The sequence below is a fragment of the Malaclemys terrapin genome, chromosome 11, assembly GCF_027887155.1.
Source record: "Malaclemys terrapin pileata isolate rMalTer1 chromosome 11, rMalTer1.hap1, whole genome shotgun sequence".
NCBI classification, from domain to species: Eukaryota; Metazoa; Chordata; order Testudines; family Emydidae; genus Malaclemys; species Malaclemys terrapin.
This window is the reverse complement of record NC_071515.1, coordinates 67,291,307-67,307,344: the sequence shown is the minus strand read 5'-3', so window position 1 is coordinate 67,307,344 and position 16,038 is coordinate 67,291,307. Positions and strand designations below refer to the sequence as shown.

Sequence of the window (16,038 nt, the reverse complement as noted above, 5' to 3'; positions counted from 1 at the left end):
TAGATATGGCTCTATACCGTGCACACACATGCGCCACCCATTAGAATTGGAACAATCTCCCAGTTAATAGCTGCGAAGCTCCCCCCCTCCTCTCCTTAAAAAAAAGTCTGAGACCTTATGAGGCACTCCAGCTGTATTGACCATACAACACGGTACAGCCATGGAGAGGGGCTACTATTGCCATGTATGTTACTCACCATCCAGCCCTGTGTACATCTGTGGTGCTATACAAAGGACCGTCTGTCCAAGGATCTCCGGGTGCTTTGCTGACATTTAGTTCACAATACCCGTGAGATGAGATGAAGTACAGACATACGGAGAACTGAAGTATCCAAATCACACAGGGAGTCTGTGGCAGAGCCAGGAATATTGTTCTGGTCTCCTGACTCCCATTCTTGTGTCTCAGCCCCAAGACCATTTTTCTGCCCCTTATAATGAATACGGGTATATGCACAAATTCATACTGTTCCCTGTCAGAGCAGAATCAAACCCCTCGTCTTCAAAGATCTTCACAAAGTTGCTCCCCCTCTGACCTCTCTGCTCTTACCCTGATCACCTTTTCACTTAGCCCAAGTTGCTTCCCTGGGGATGCCTTCTTTGTATTTTTTGCCCACATCCATCTTCAGACCTTATTTTGTTCTGATTTCCCAAGAACAATGCCACACACTAGCTTCCATGTCCCAGACCCTCAAAAGGTATCTGGGCTCCTAACTTCTACTGATTACCTTTGAAGATCTGGGCTCAAGTGACTACCTAATCAGAGTGTCCTAATCAGATACTACAGTGATGGAGGCCATGTACCAAGACAGATTCCTGTCCCTATCGGTCATTCTAATCTATATAGGTTCTCATACAATGTTTATCTACCTAGTTTCTGAATCCAGGCATCCTCCTCCTAAAACACTTGTCCGAACCCACTTCTCAAGGAGTGTTATATTCCTATCGGCTCGGATACTTTTGAAATAACTTAATTCAATAATAAAGTAACATTTGGTTGCCACCAAGACACATGCACCAAGCATCCAAGGGCCTACATAACCATATGTTCTCTCTTACCATTTCCTGTTTGTTCTCAGTTTAATCTAATTGTCATCTGTATTGTAAAGCACTATGTATATTGTGATGATATACAAGCAATAAACAATAACTAAAAATGGACCCAAGCTATTGAATTTGGATCTAGATTGGATTTCCATTGACTTTAACAGGCTGTTTGACATCATAACATGACATAGTATAGAATACTAATTTAAAATAAAACCTCAAAGTACGGACTACTGCTATCATAGCTTTGGCCCAATTCTGCCAACCTTATTCATGTGAGTAATTCCACTAAAATGAATGCAGCTTCTCGAGTGAGTTTTCAGGATCAGGTCCTTAAATATTTTAACTATTTTTTATTATTGACTAAAACAACACAGCTAGATGGGATGCAGAAAATTCATCAACATTTAATTCAAAATGTATGCTGTTCAACCAAATGCATTAATTCCAGAAAGTGAAATCTCTTGAGAAGTCAATTACTACTGATATTATAATATGATTTCTATAAGAATAGCCATCTGGATCAGACCAAAGGTCCATCTAGCCCAGTATCCGGTCTTCTGACAGTGGCCAATGCCAGGTGCCCCAAAGGGAACGAACACAACAGATAATCACCACAATCACATACTGGACATGCTCAGGGCCCTATTACCTGCACATTATAGTTTTGTCAATCAAAAGATCAAGACATCTTTAGAAGCAGTAAAGAGTGTCCAAAGGCTAGTTATGTCCTCTATAGAATGAAAGTCAGATATGGTCATTCAAGGATGAAATGTTAAACCTAGCAATACCTAAAGATGCCAGTAGGTGCCTAAAGACCTTTAAAAATCTGGCCCTGAGACACACTTGAAAATATTCCACAACGCCCTTGTTAAAAAGGCTGGTGATCTAGGGTACTAAAAGTAAATGAACTCTGTCCATTAAAAATATTGTTTAACTAGAGTATTGTACAACTCTAGAATTGATTACATTATAACACCTCATATAAAAACATCGAGAATTATTCCTCTGATAAGGTTTATTGCATGCATTTTCAGGGCGTTGCTCACTGTATTACCTGGGTGTAGTTAAATGGTGGAGTTATGTTTAAAAAAAAACAACACTGCCGTTGCCTTCTGCATAGAAACCCACTGAAGGGGGAAAAATTCTCCTGGAACCTCCAAGACATCAAGGTCTCTGTTTCCTCTGAGTTGTCCCATTTGGAGTAGGGAGAAACAAGGATATTTGCCCCTTTAGATCCATGGCTCTTCTGAGATCCACAGGGAAATCCTGCATTCCAAGACCCTTCACAACATTCCCTAGATGTCCACTCCCATCTTTCATGTCAGTACAGCTCTTTCCAGAGCCACTGTCCTTTGTAGGTCCCCTGCTGGTGGCTACCCCTGAAGTCTCCCTCAGGGGATGTCTGGAGGGTAAATACCAGGAGATAATGCTCAGAAGGGACATCACCCATTCTTTCTGTTCAATAGTTACTCAGTAACTGAATTAGTTATGTAAACATGGGCACAAACACACATATTGGGCATGCTCAGGGCCCTATTTCCTGCATGTTATAATTTTGTCAAATCAAAAGGTCAAGACATCTCTAGAAACAGTGAAGAGTTATCCAAAGATTAGTTCTGTCCCCTGTGGAATGAAAGCCAGACATGGGGTGGTCATTCAAGGACAGCATGTTAAACCTAGCAATTAAACCACAAACTTGGTGACCAACTGAGGAAGAGTCCAGAAAATACCATTTATTGGCTCCACCTGAAAAAGAAGAATGAAATACAAGTGCTTATCCAAGTACCTTCTTCTGAGTGAACATTTTTATCAGCTAAATTACTGGCACATCTTGGAGAGCAGAGATTTGGATCACCATCACCACCGGTTGCAGACATATCATTGTAATTAAATATTATCATCTCTAGGTGCTTCCACAACACAATTGTTGGACCCCGCACAAGTTTCTCTTCGGGAACCTGTGACAGCATTCATTTGTAGTGATACAGAAACAGCTTCAAAAAGCAGGATTTATTTTGCACCCAAGGTTACACAGTGCTTAAGAGGAGTAGATTTAAAATAGCAAAGAGACCCACTCGCATATTGCCTTACCTAAGCTTAACCTTTCTATCTGTAGCTTCAGCCAGTCTGGCTTATTCCCCATCTCAGAGTTGGGAGAAACAACCCACTCTGCTTGCAGCTCTCTCCCTGTCTCTGAATGGCTCAGTTACACAGTCAGCCTTTTCACTAATGCATGCTGGCCAGCCTCTCACAATCCCTACCTGTTCTAGGTTCAGGAAACTTTTTGAGTTCCCTTTGATCTCAGGCTTAGACTTGAGAAGAGTAAAGCTTCTTAGCCTGGATGGAGCCAGCCATTGTTACCTTAACTTCTATGTTCTGCTGCCATTAATGGCACAGCCATTGATACCTTAAGTCGGGGTGGCCAACCTGTGGCTCCGGAGCCACACGCGACTCTTCAGAAGTTAATATGCGGCTCCTTGTATAGGCACTGCTCAATCCCTGGCTCTGCCCCCACTCCATCCCTTTCTACCCCCTCCCCTGAGCCTGCTATGCCCTTGCTCCTTACCCTTCTCCCCAGGAGCGCCGCCAGCTTTTTTGCCGCCCTAGGCGGCAGAAGGTCCCACCCCCGAAATGCTGCCCCCAACAGAGGTGGCAGAAGGTCCCGCCCCCGAAATACAGCCGACAACCGGAACGGCCGAAGATCCAGCCGCCGCAGTCGCTGCCCCCCAAACGTTAGCACCCTAGGCGACCGCCTAGGTCACCTGAAGGGTTGCACCGGCCTTGCTCCTCCCCCCCAAGCCTCCTGCACACCACGAAGCAGCAGATCAGGAGGTGTGGGGAGGGAGGAGGTGGGGCTGACCAGCGGTGCTGCTGGTGGGCGGGAGACACTGGGAGCTGAGGGCAGGGAGCTGATGGGGGGCTGATGACGTATTACTGTGGCTCTTTGGCAATGTACATTGGTAAATTCTGGCTCCTTCTCAGGCTCAGGTTGGCCACCCCTGCCTTAAGTCCTTTGAAGCTGTGTATGTGAGGCTGACTTTACCTCTATCATTGTTTTACCTTTCCTGCTAAGCTCTGTATCAGCCTCCTTCGATTTAGCTCTATGCAGTCAAGCAAGCTGTAGTACAAAACTGAACTGGGAAACAGTGTCACACAATATTCATAAGAGATAATACAGACATTTCCCCAGCTTTTCACACATGGGGCAGCTACAAAGAGTTGGGCACCAAGCATTTCATTCCAGCAGACCTGGTTTGGAAGTAGGATCATGTAACAATAAGTGTCGATCTCATTATAGTCACCAGAAGATATTTGACCACATCAAATAATGCCACACTACCCATGAAATCTGGGCTAATGAAAAGCTCCCTGTCAGGGAAGACCATGTGCTGGAACAATACTTTACATTACAAGTAGGGCTGTCAAACGACTAAAAAAATTAATCACAATTAATCACACTGTTAAACAATAATGGAATATCATTTATTTAAAATATTTTTGGATGTGTGACGGGTTGGATCACAGAAACCCGCTTGGGAGCTGCCACCCGATGTGCAAAGACTACCCCTGCTTCTGTTTTCCCTGCCAGCTCAGGACTCCAGCACCCTGTCTTGCTGAGCCAGACACTCCTGTCTGGCTCCAGACACAGATCCAGGGTCTGAATCACCTGTCCCAAAGCTGCAAGTTTACCTGAAAACAGCTCACAGTAGTGCGCTTGTCTTTAGCACTCAGATGCCCAACTCCCAATGGGGTCTAAACCCAGATAAATCTGTTTTACCCTGCATAAAGCTTATGCAGGGCAAACTCATAAATTGTTCGCCCTCTATAACACTGATAGAGAGATATGCACAGTTGTTTGCTCCCCCAGGTATTAATACATACTCTGAGTAAATTACTAAATAAAAAGTGATTTTATTAAATACAGACAGTAGGATTTAAGTGGTTCAAAGTAGTAGCAGACAGAACAAAGTAAGTCACCAAGCAAAATAAAATAAAATGCGCAAATCTATGCCTAATCAAACTAAATACAGATAATCTCACCGTCAGAGATGCTTCAGTAAGTTTTTTCTCAGACTGGACACCTTCCAGGCCTGGGCACAATTCTTTCCCATGGTACAGCTCTTGTTGCAGCTCAGGTGGGAGCTAGGGGATTCTTCATGATGGCTCCTTCCCCACTCTGTTCTCTTCCACCCCTTTATATATCTTTTGCATAAGGCGGGAACCCTTTGTCCCTCTGGGTTTCCACCCCCCCTCACTGGAAAAGCACCAGGTTAAAGATGGATTCTAGTTCAGGTGACATGATCACATGTCACTGCAAGATTTCATTACTCACTTGCCAGCACACACATATACAGGAAGACTCACAGGTAAATACAGCCATCTGCAGACAATGGGAGTCATCAAGATTCCAAACCATCCTTAATGGCCCACACTTTACATAATTACAATAGGCCCTCAGAGTTATGTTTTATATTTCTAGTTTTAGATACTAGAGTGGTACATTTCTACAAATAGGATGATCACACTCAGTAGATTATGAGCTTTGTAATGATACCTTACAAGAGACCTTTTGCACGAAGCATATCCCAGTTACATTACATCCACTTATATTTTTATCTTATATTTTCATAAAACCATATAGACTGCACAATGTCACAGGATGTTTTCTACATTTTGAAATACACCTCTACCCCGATATAACACGACCCGATATAACACAAATTCAGATATAACGCGGTAAAGCAGTACTCCGGGGGAGGGGGTCTGCGCACTTCGGCGGACCAAAGCAAGTTTGATATAACGTGGTTTCACCTATAATGCGGTAAGATTTTTTGGCTCCCGAGGACAGCGTTATATCGGGGTAGAGGTGTATATTGATTTCAATTACAACGTGTACAGTGCTCACTTTATATTTATTTTTTATTACAAATATTTGCACTGTAAAAAATAGTATATTTCAATTCACCTAATACAAGTACCGTAGTGCAATATCTTTATAATGAAAGTTGAACGTACAAATGTAGACTTATGTACAAAAAATAAATGCATTCAAAAAACAAAACAATATAAAACTTTAGAACCTACAAGTCCACTCAATCCTACTTCAGTCAATTGCTCAAAGAAGTTTGGTTACAATTTGCATGTCTTGTTTACAATGTCACCTGAAAGTGAGAACAGCTTCATTCTTTGACCCATATCCTGCTATTAATCTCTATTGTAAATTTCCCATTGACACATAAGAAAAGTGTTACTTTTTTTCAATGTCTTTCTACACCAGTGGTTTTCAACCAGGCATACACATACCCCCGGGGGTAATACAGAGGTCTTCCAAGGGGTACATCAACTCATCTAGATATTTGTCTAATTTTACAACAGGCTACATAAAAAGCACTAGCGAAGTCAGCACAAACTAAAATTTCATATGACATCTTGTTTACACTGCTCTATATATTATACAGTCACATGTAAGTACAATATTTATATTCCAATTGATTTATTTTACAATGATATGGTAAAATTGAGACAGTCAGCAATTTCTCAGTAATAATGTGCGGTGACACTTTTGAATTTTCATGTCTGATTTTGTAAGTGAGTAGTTTAAGTGAAGTGAAACTTGAGGGTACACAAGACAAATCAGACTCCTGAAAGGGGTACAGTAGACTGGAAAGGTTGAGAGCTATTGCTCTACACTATATCCATTGCAAACAATCCATACACCACATGGTATCAAACTAACAAGCAGCCCAGGTTTGAGATGCTTTTATCATACAGGGCTATTGTATATTTTTTGGATGCAGAGATTTTGGCCTGATGCATTGTTGATTCCTTGCATATTTTCAGGAAGCAAGACAATGACAGCATTAAGATCAGCACTCTGTGCCACAACCCACAGCTCCCAGTAGAAAATGTAATGGTTCCAAATTACAACACCTCACGGTGCATCATGACCCATCAGTCTAGTGAGGAAGGAATATTTTACATCTGTGGTTGTGTGGATGAACAGGAATGCAACGATAAACTCATATTTGAAAACCACACCAATGGTGAGTATTTTTTTATTATTATTATTTCAATGATGGCATGTCACTTTAAAGATGCACAATTCCCATTGGAAACTGCAGCCCTCAGCACTTCTGAAAACCAGATTAATAGTTAAGACCAGAGGGGACCATTAGATCTTCTACCCTGACCTCCTGAATGTCACAGGCTATAAAGTTTCACTTGCACTTGACTAAAATAGATCTTCCAGAAAGGCATCCAGTCTTGATCTGAAGACATCAAGAGATGGAGAATCCACCATTGGCCTGTGTTTCCTGTGGCACAAGGGGCTCAGATTAGAAACTGAAAGTCTGAGGCACCCACACTTAGTCAACACTTCTGAAAATTTTAGCTCCAATAAATCATGACATCCTACCCAGAAACACTCATGAAACCCCACTGATGTCAGGGTGTGTCTTCACTTCAAAAAAGGTAGTTTTTTTTAACCACAGGATAACTAACATGTGTGACTTATCTCTTTCTAAAATCCTAGCGGAGACAAGACATTGTAGTTTTTACTGTAAGGTAACTAGGGGAAGTCAACACTAGACCCCTGACTACAGTTCACCTCACCCAATGTACTTCCTGGTACAACTATAGAGCCTAGGATTTCAGATCGCTCACACACGTTAGTTCACCTTTTGGGAGCAAAGCCTCAGAGGAATTGCCGAGGTGTAAAGGAGAGCAGGAAAAAAAAGTTACTAACCTTTCATAACTGTTGTTCTTCGAGATGTATTGCATATGTCCACTCCACTCAGCGTGCCTGGGCTCTGTGCACAGTTGCAGGACATTTTTTTCCTCAGTGGTACCTGTGGGGGCAGCTCAAACACATTCTGCTACCGTGTGATGATGGGGATGGTATAAAGAGCCCAGCTGAGCCTTGACCCCCTCAGTTCTTCTTTCTGGAAACTCCAGTGCGGAAGGGTGTGTGTGGGGAGGGTGTCATGGAATGGACATGTGCAACACATTTCGCAGAACAACAATTATGAAAGGTTAGTAACCGTTGTTGCTTCTTCAAGTGATTGCGCGTGTGCATTCCACTCTTGGTGACTGCCAAGCAGTTAAATAGGTAGAGGAATCAGAGTTCATGGTCACACAGACTGCAATACAGCTCAACCAAAATTTGGCATCATCTCTTGAATGCTGAATGACGGCGCAATGGGAGGAGAAAGTGTGCACAGATGACCAGGCTGCTGCTTTGCCAACGTCCCGAATACAGATCTGCACTAGGAATGCTGTTGAGGATGTTTGGTATCTTGCAGAGTGGGCAGTCAGCTTGTCTGGAGGAGAGACTCCTGCCAGATCATAATACATGTGGATACGAGAAGTTATCCAAAATGAAATTCTCTGTGTGGAGATTGAAAGACCTTTCAATTCTGTCCACTATTGCCACGAACAGTTCAGTGGGATGCCAAAATGGTTTGGTCCTGACTACGTAGAATGCCAGTGCTTGTCTTACGCCCAATGTATATACCTGTTGCTCCTTCTGTCGTAAGTGCAGGACGCTGCACTTGTCCTTGTTGAACCTCATCTGATTTCTTTTGGCCCAATCCTCCAATCTGTCTAGGTCCCTCTGGATCCTATTCCTACCCTCCAGCGTATCTACCTCTCCCCCCAGCTTAGTGTCATCTGTGAACTTGCTGAGGGTTCAAATCCATCCCATCATCCAGATCATTAATGAAGATGTTGAACAAAACCAGCCCCAGGACAGACCCGTGGGGCACTCCGCTTGATACTGGCTGCCAACTAGACATCAAGCCGTTGATCACTACCCGTTGAGCCCGACAATCTAGCCAGCTTTCTATCCACAGTATAGTCCATTCATCCAATCCATACTTTTTTAACTTGCTGGTGAGAATACTGTGGGAGACCATATCAAAAGCTTTAATAAAATCAAGATAGCTCACGTCCACTGCTTTCCCCATATCCACAGAGCCAGTTAGCTCATCACAGAAGGCAATCAAGTTGGTCATAGAAGACAATCAGGTAATCACTCTTCTGCTTTTATTCATTATCTGAACCACCTTGCCAATGACAATTTTGCAAGACCCAGACTTGATGCATGCCCTTATAAATTGTTTATAACTTCTTATATTATTTTAAAAGATTGTTTGCATTTTGTTTTGTTTTTTAAAACTTTAACCTTAAATATCAGAGACCAAATCTGATTGAAGACAAATGATTAAGAAGGAAATGACTAAAGCAGACAAGCATTTTTCCAAAGCAATTTTCCATTTATTTACAGTCTTAGACCCAGCCTTCATTAAGGAAATCTGGGACTTCCAATGTTGACACTGCACTGGTGTAGAAGAAAATTTGCAGTGGAATGATTTACTCTGGTAATTCGCTGGGACTAAGCTATACAAATGCAACGCATCTACATTAGAGATCATCAGTGATCTCATTACATGTGCAGATGTGTCATTTCCTCTCCTCCCCTCCTCCAAGCCATGCTTGATAACCCCAGCCTAGGAAGCAAGGCACTGGTGGTGGAAATGGAAATGATGCATTCAGAAGATGCCATTTCTTGTTAAATATTGAGTTGGCGTCTCAAAGGTTGTGCTGATGGAGCTTGGCCTAGGAGTTCGAATTCACATCTGACAGGGACTGAATTAAATGGCCAGTAACGCACTGCAGTATTTGGTTTTCAACGTGCTGCCTTTGTTTTCAGAAAAAGCAGAAAAGATCTAACATTTAATGGCCCCACCCATATCTGGGGATTTTGCAGCATGGAGGAACCTCATCGTTAAGTAATTGGTAAAAGTTACGCTCATAGCTCTATTTGTTAGCAGGATTCATGCATGTAATTCCCTAAAAAAAAAAAAACCAACCTGAAAATTCTTTACTCTCACTCTGTTGAACTTCAGCTTTTCAAAGAGGTGATCATATTCATTGGGTAAATCCTTTAGAGCAGTGGGTGATACCCACGTCTAGTACTTTCCAAAATAAACATATTCCTGGGTTCGTTACTGATTTATAGCCATTTGGGTTGATCTTGTGGTTTGAACTTGATGCCTATTTTAGAAATACTTTCACAGCTTTGCAGAAATTAGCTGCAGCAGATTTTTTTTGGAATTTGCCAAGTAAAACAGCAAAGCGGTCTGTTTTTCCAGAACCCGAATTATAAACTGTACACACTGAGGTCAAACAGCAGGGGATTTTGCTCAAGGAATGTGTCTTATACTCCTTCCCCTCAGTTATTGTATTTGGCAGAAAAATATCTGAGTAAGATTTTACTTGAATATCTCTACTGAAGTCAGCATTTTTACTCTAGGAATTGCAAACATCAAAGGATCAGCGAATTATATGTTGTGTGAGTGTCTTCTTCAAGTAATTTGAAGGCTGATAGGGATTTTTTTTTTAAACATTCTTGGCCAATATTTGGGTGAAAAGTGTTTAACAAAAATGTGAAAAACAAAAACTTAAAGTTTTCTATGGGCAGTCAGGCCCTCAGTTACATGAATCTCAAGTTATAGTCATTCACACTAGCAGTAATGCAAGAAACTCTCTCCATTATCATTCTGATTCAAATATCTTTGCTCATTCTGAGTAGTACCCTGCTACAAGTGTAGATTCACCAAATTCAATAGGAATACTGTGGAGTAAGGTACTCCTCAGTTAATACCGGCAGAATTTAGACTGCATCTAATGCACTGACAGAAGAGTCTGGTTCTCCATTCCACCTTAATCCACAGCTTTATCTCCATTAACAATTTCATTATACCAACGCCATCTGTTAGTCTTAAAAGTGCCACAGGACTCTCTGTTGCATTATACCAACAGTGGTTTTTGACTGTTTTGCAAAGGGCTTCTGTTTATGAACCAGATCCCCAGATCCAAACTATCCCAATCTTTGAGGTGTTCAAAATGCCAATCCAAAACTTTCCATCTTTATTTCATCATTGGCTTTCAGATCACTGGAAGGTTTGTGCACGTAGTTTATAAGAAATCAGTTTTAATAGCTCCAAGATGTTGAGGAACTAATACACACATAGGTGATATGCACATTGCTACTCTGAAAAAAGGATGTAGGTGGACCAACCATGATTTCCTGACATGACCTCAGTGGGAATGCTGCATATCATGGCCACTTGGGACTTCACGGGGTCAGCAGGGATAGAACCAACATTCTTCTCTTGGTTAGTGGAACTGTAGAAATATGCTGTTCTTTGTGTACAAATAGTCACAGGTTGAATCCCACCTCGTCTGTTACAGAGAAGATGAATGTTCTCATATCTTGAAATTTGGTGAGCAAGCGTGGCCTAGTAGATAGAACACTGGACTGGGACCCAGGTGCCCTGAGTGCTATTCCTGGGGCTACCACTGGCCTGCTGGTTGACTTTGTCACTTCACCTCTCTATACCTCAGTTTCCCTAGCTGGAGATAACAATACTCACCTTCTTTGTAAAGTGCTTTGAGGTCTACTGATGAAAAGTGCTATACAAGACCTCAACATTACCATCATCTTGCAAGAAACCTCTACCATTTGAGCTACGACACCATAGGTACTGAACTAGGGGTGCTGCTGCACCGCCTGGCTTGAAGTGGTTTCCATTATATACAGGGTTTACAGCTTGGTTCAATGGCTCTCAGCACCCCCACGATACACATTGTTCCAGCACCCCTGTAAGACAGAATTTGCTAGCTTACAAGACCTCTGGCTGACAGTTGAGCAGTTCTGATTCCATCCAGTAGAGGGCAGTGGGGCACATACACTCACTAAGGTAACAGAGGGTCCTGTGGCACCTTTGAGACTAACAGAAGTACTGGGAGCATAAGCTTTCGTGGGTAAGAACCTCACTTCTTCAGATGCAAGAAACCTCTACCATTTGAGCTATGCAGTCTTGCATCTGAAGAAGTGAGGTTCTTACCCACGAAAGCTTATGCTCCCAATACTTCTGTTAGTCTCAAAGGTGCCACAGGACCCTCTGTTGCTTTTTACAGATTCAGACTAACACGGCTACCCCTCTGATACTTGTCACTAAGGTAGTGCGCTAAAATACTAATTTTTGGAACCCTCACCATGTTGCACAAGCTAAATGTAGGGCCTAACACTAGCTGACAGGGTCACTTTAATAATCAGAGAGAGGAGAATTCTTACCCTCAGAGTTACGGGCAGTGCATGTTATGTCCTTGGCAATACTTAGTTAACTAGCTCCCATTTTTCTCCCCAGGCACTACCAAAACTAGCCGTTGCTGGTATTTTATAGCAGCACGTTCTTATTCATTTTCCTTTCTACAGGATACTCCATGCTGCAGAGCAAAGAGGTCATTCCTGTAGCAGCAATAAGCCTGCTCCCCCCTCTGCTCGTGGCTGTCATGATCACGGTGATATTTTACCTCTGCCGCACCCAGAAGCAGAAAAAGAGAGCCAAGGACTGGGGCCAGAAGCACCCACAGCACCAGGCTTTGCCCGAGCCAGGAAAAGCTGCTGAGGACGATGAGAAATTATCTGTGATGACAGACGACAATCACACCAGCATGATCTTCACCTGCGCCAACAGCATCAACCATAACACCGAGCTGTTGCCAATTGACCTGGATGAGATAGTGGGGAAAGGCCAGTTTGCCGAGGTCTGGAGGGCCAAGCTGAACCACACCACTTCGGGGCAATACGAGACAGTAGCTGTTAAGATTTTCCCGTGCGAGGAATATTCCTCATGGAAAAATGAAAGCCAGATCTTTACAGAGGCCAGCCTCAAGCATGAGAGTGTCCTTCAATTCCTTACAGCAGAGGACAGGGGGGCTGGGTCCCGGCAGGAATACTGGCTCATCACTGCCTACCATAGAAGGGGCAACCTGAAGGACTATCTGTCCCGACACATTCTGAGCTGGATCGACTTACAAAAAATGGCCGGCTCCCTGGTGAACGGCGTGGCCCACCTGCACAGCGACTACACTGCCTGTGGCAGGCCAAAGATCCCAATCGCTCACCGGGATATCAAAAGCACCAACATCCTGGTGAAGAGCGAGTGGGAGTGCGTGATTTGTGATTTTGGCATTGCTCTAAAGCTAGACCCTTCCTTAACAGCGGATGACTTTGCTAACAGCGGGCAGGTGAGTGAAGCCAAAACTGGGTTATTGACTTAACAATACATCCCAAGTATGTCGTAAGCTGAAAACCACATGTTGCCAAATGCAAGAAGGCCATGGTGAAAATGAGAAGGGGTGTGTGGGGAGAGGGGGAAGTCTGAGAACTTTATGAATTTGCTCACATGCCACTTAGATTTAAAGCTGAAATCTAACAAACTAGAGTTGCCCATCTGATAAATGTGCTCAGTATTGGAATGGGATGTGCTTAGGCACACCTGCAAACCATGATGCTATCTTTAAAATTACACACAAACCCAGTACAGTCACTGATCTATTTCAGGCCTAAGGAGGGAGTTTAGACATTTCAGTGCATAGTAATGTTTAATGTTGACGATAAAGCAAATAAACAGTCAACTGTAGCTTTTCTAAAAGAGCTGGTGCAGGAGTCTACACTGGGGGGGAGGGGGGAAATCGATCTAAGATACGCAACTACAGCTACGAGAATAGCATAGCTGAAGTCAACGTATCTTAGATTGACTTAGAATCACTTACTTCGTGTTCTCATGGCGCGGGATCGATGGCCACTGCTCCCCCGTCGATTCCACTTCTGCCTCTCGCCGTGGTGGAGTTCCGGAGTCGACGGCAGAGCGATCGGGGATCGATCACTACCCACCGATCTGGCGGGTAGTGTAGACATGGAGTGAGACTCAGATACCATGGCGATGGGGCCCCACCTGCAGAGTCATTAGGCAGACAGTGCGTGGTCATTGAACTCCCTGTGGCTGCTCATAATGAAGCTGAACAGGAGGAAAGGAAGATGGGAAACCATCTCACATATTCCTAGTGCTTGGCAGTTGGTGTTTGTTCTTGCTCAGGAGCAAACTATCAGGCCATGAAGATATTTCAGTGTTTTCCACCTACTCACCTCCGTTGTAACGTGGCAGGTACTTACCAGGCTGCAGCTGCTTGCAGATATATTTGCTAATCTCTGTTCTTTTTTTGGCTAGGTTGGCACTGCCAGGTACATGGCTCCTGAGGTTCTAGAGTCTAGAGTGAATCTGGAAGACCTGGAGTCTTTCAAACAAATGGACGTCTACTCCATGGCCTTGGTTTTATGGGAAATGGCCTCTAGGTGTGAGGTTGTAGGAGGTAGGAAAACTGCAACATAGTCCCATGTACACCCTTCCTTCTAGAACCAAAGGCTGTCCTTGCTAGCCTTTGCATTTTTGTAAATTAACCACCCTTAGACGCAACAGTTTTCATGCTCTCTTCCCACCAAGCAACAATCAGTCCATTACATCTTCCATTGATACAGTCCCTGCTGCTCATCTCACATACAGCTCGGTCTTGGATGCTCAGCAGCTCCTGAGGGGTTAGATTCTCCAGCACCTGGTAGGATCAGGCCTGCAATCTGCTAAGCATGCCCTGATTGCTACATGCCTGCTGCAGAATGGTCTTCAGGCGTAGGTTCTCAGAAGCCATAATGGTGTGCAGGATAAACAAATACAGATGGAGAAAAGAGCAGGATCTCCACATTGGTTCTCCATTTTTGGAGGCTGTTGTCCATGGTGATGGAATACTACAAAGGGGAGGGAATAGGAACAAGAGAAAAAAATGGGTCTAAAAAGAGCTCATGGGTGAATCCTAGCCCCACTGAAAACAATGGGAGTTTCCCTAATTGACTTCAGTGGAGCCAGGATTTTATCCCACACCTCCAAGCAGGCCCTTAGCCAGCCAAGTAAACATACCTGCATGCACAGAGTGGAGCCCTGCGGGGGCACATTCCTGGTGCTCCTCCCAGTTTCTAAAAATGCCATGATTTAGACTAGAGACTGATGGGATCCTAGGGGCTCTCACCCACCAAAAATTCAAAGCACCCAGTGAAGACTTATTCATTTCAGAAGGCAGATTATAGGCATGTGCGTGCACACAGTAAGCTGGCGTGGGAATTAACTTGCCTATGGTGAGCTAGTTATGTTCTATTAAAATAATCAACAAACATGTATCAAAGCCACCAGGCCCTGAATATACACATTTCCCATCAGCCAGGCACCTAAAAACATTGCAAAAAATATATAAAGAACCAAAGCAGGCTTCCCGTCCCTTTAGACAATACCATGAAGTTCATCTACCTCCCATCCACAAGCAGTTCACAAGCTCTGGCATCCTACCCAGTCATGCCCCCATAACATTCAATCAGTGTCTATTTCATTGTAATGTCCTGGCACTAACCTTTCTGTGCAACAATTTACTATGATTCCTAAGTTTTCTCCTCTTCCTTCTCTGCCTGCCCCTTTCCTTCACGCTTTCAGCTTTCTCCAGTTTTCCTTATGATTAACTCCCCCCCCCCCTCCATCCAAATCTCCCCATTTGCCTCAGCCCTCTCTCCATGCCATCCATCCCCCCACCTTCCTGCGTTCTCTGAGCAATCCTGCTCTGCTGGCCTCCTTTTATGCCCCCACAATTCACTCCAGTCCCCTTTCCCATGCCCTGCCCTGCCCCCAGGGGACGGAATGGTTCCTGGAACAGAGGAGACTCACACATTGAAAGAGAGGACCATTGCTAGGATCTGGGATGGGGGAAAGCAATGGAGATCCTACCCTCCTCTTTCAGGAGCTCTGCTTTCAGCAATCCCCACACAAACCAAGGGGGTAGCAAGAAATGCCATTCTTTGCCATGAACGCTGCCCAAGAGCCCTCCCCTCTGCTACACCAGAGAGCGAAAGAGGAAAAGGTTCACAAGGCTCACATAAAAGGAAAGATGTGCCTGACTTACGATTGCTGTGGCATCTAGAAACCTCACTCCATTCACCTTTTTAACTTGATACACACGGATATAAAAGCACCTCAAAAATCTGAAAATTAAAGACTAGAGAGAGTCACTGTATATTAGACCCTTCCTGACAAAAGCTTAGTTGGC

The 16,038-nt window shown here is 43.7% G+C and overlaps 1 protein-coding gene across 2 annotated transcripts in view; it reads left to right on the top strand.

Annotated features, from left to right (window-relative positions):
* Nucleotides 1-16,038, top strand: part of LOC128845752 (TGF-beta receptor type-2-like) — a 54,931-nt gene that overhangs the window by 34,724 nt on the left and 4,169 nt on the right. For both annotated transcript variants that reach the window (XM_054044732.1, XM_054044733.1), the window contains exons 3-5: nt 6,889-7,091; nt 12,329-13,143; nt 14,127-14,268. In XM_054044732.1, the coding sequence (XP_053900707.1) occupies nt 6,889-7,091; nt 12,329-13,143; nt 14,127-14,268 (1,160 nt within the window). The remainder of the gene's footprint in view (nt 1-6,888; nt 7,092-12,328; nt 13,144-14,126; nt 14,269-16,038) is intronic.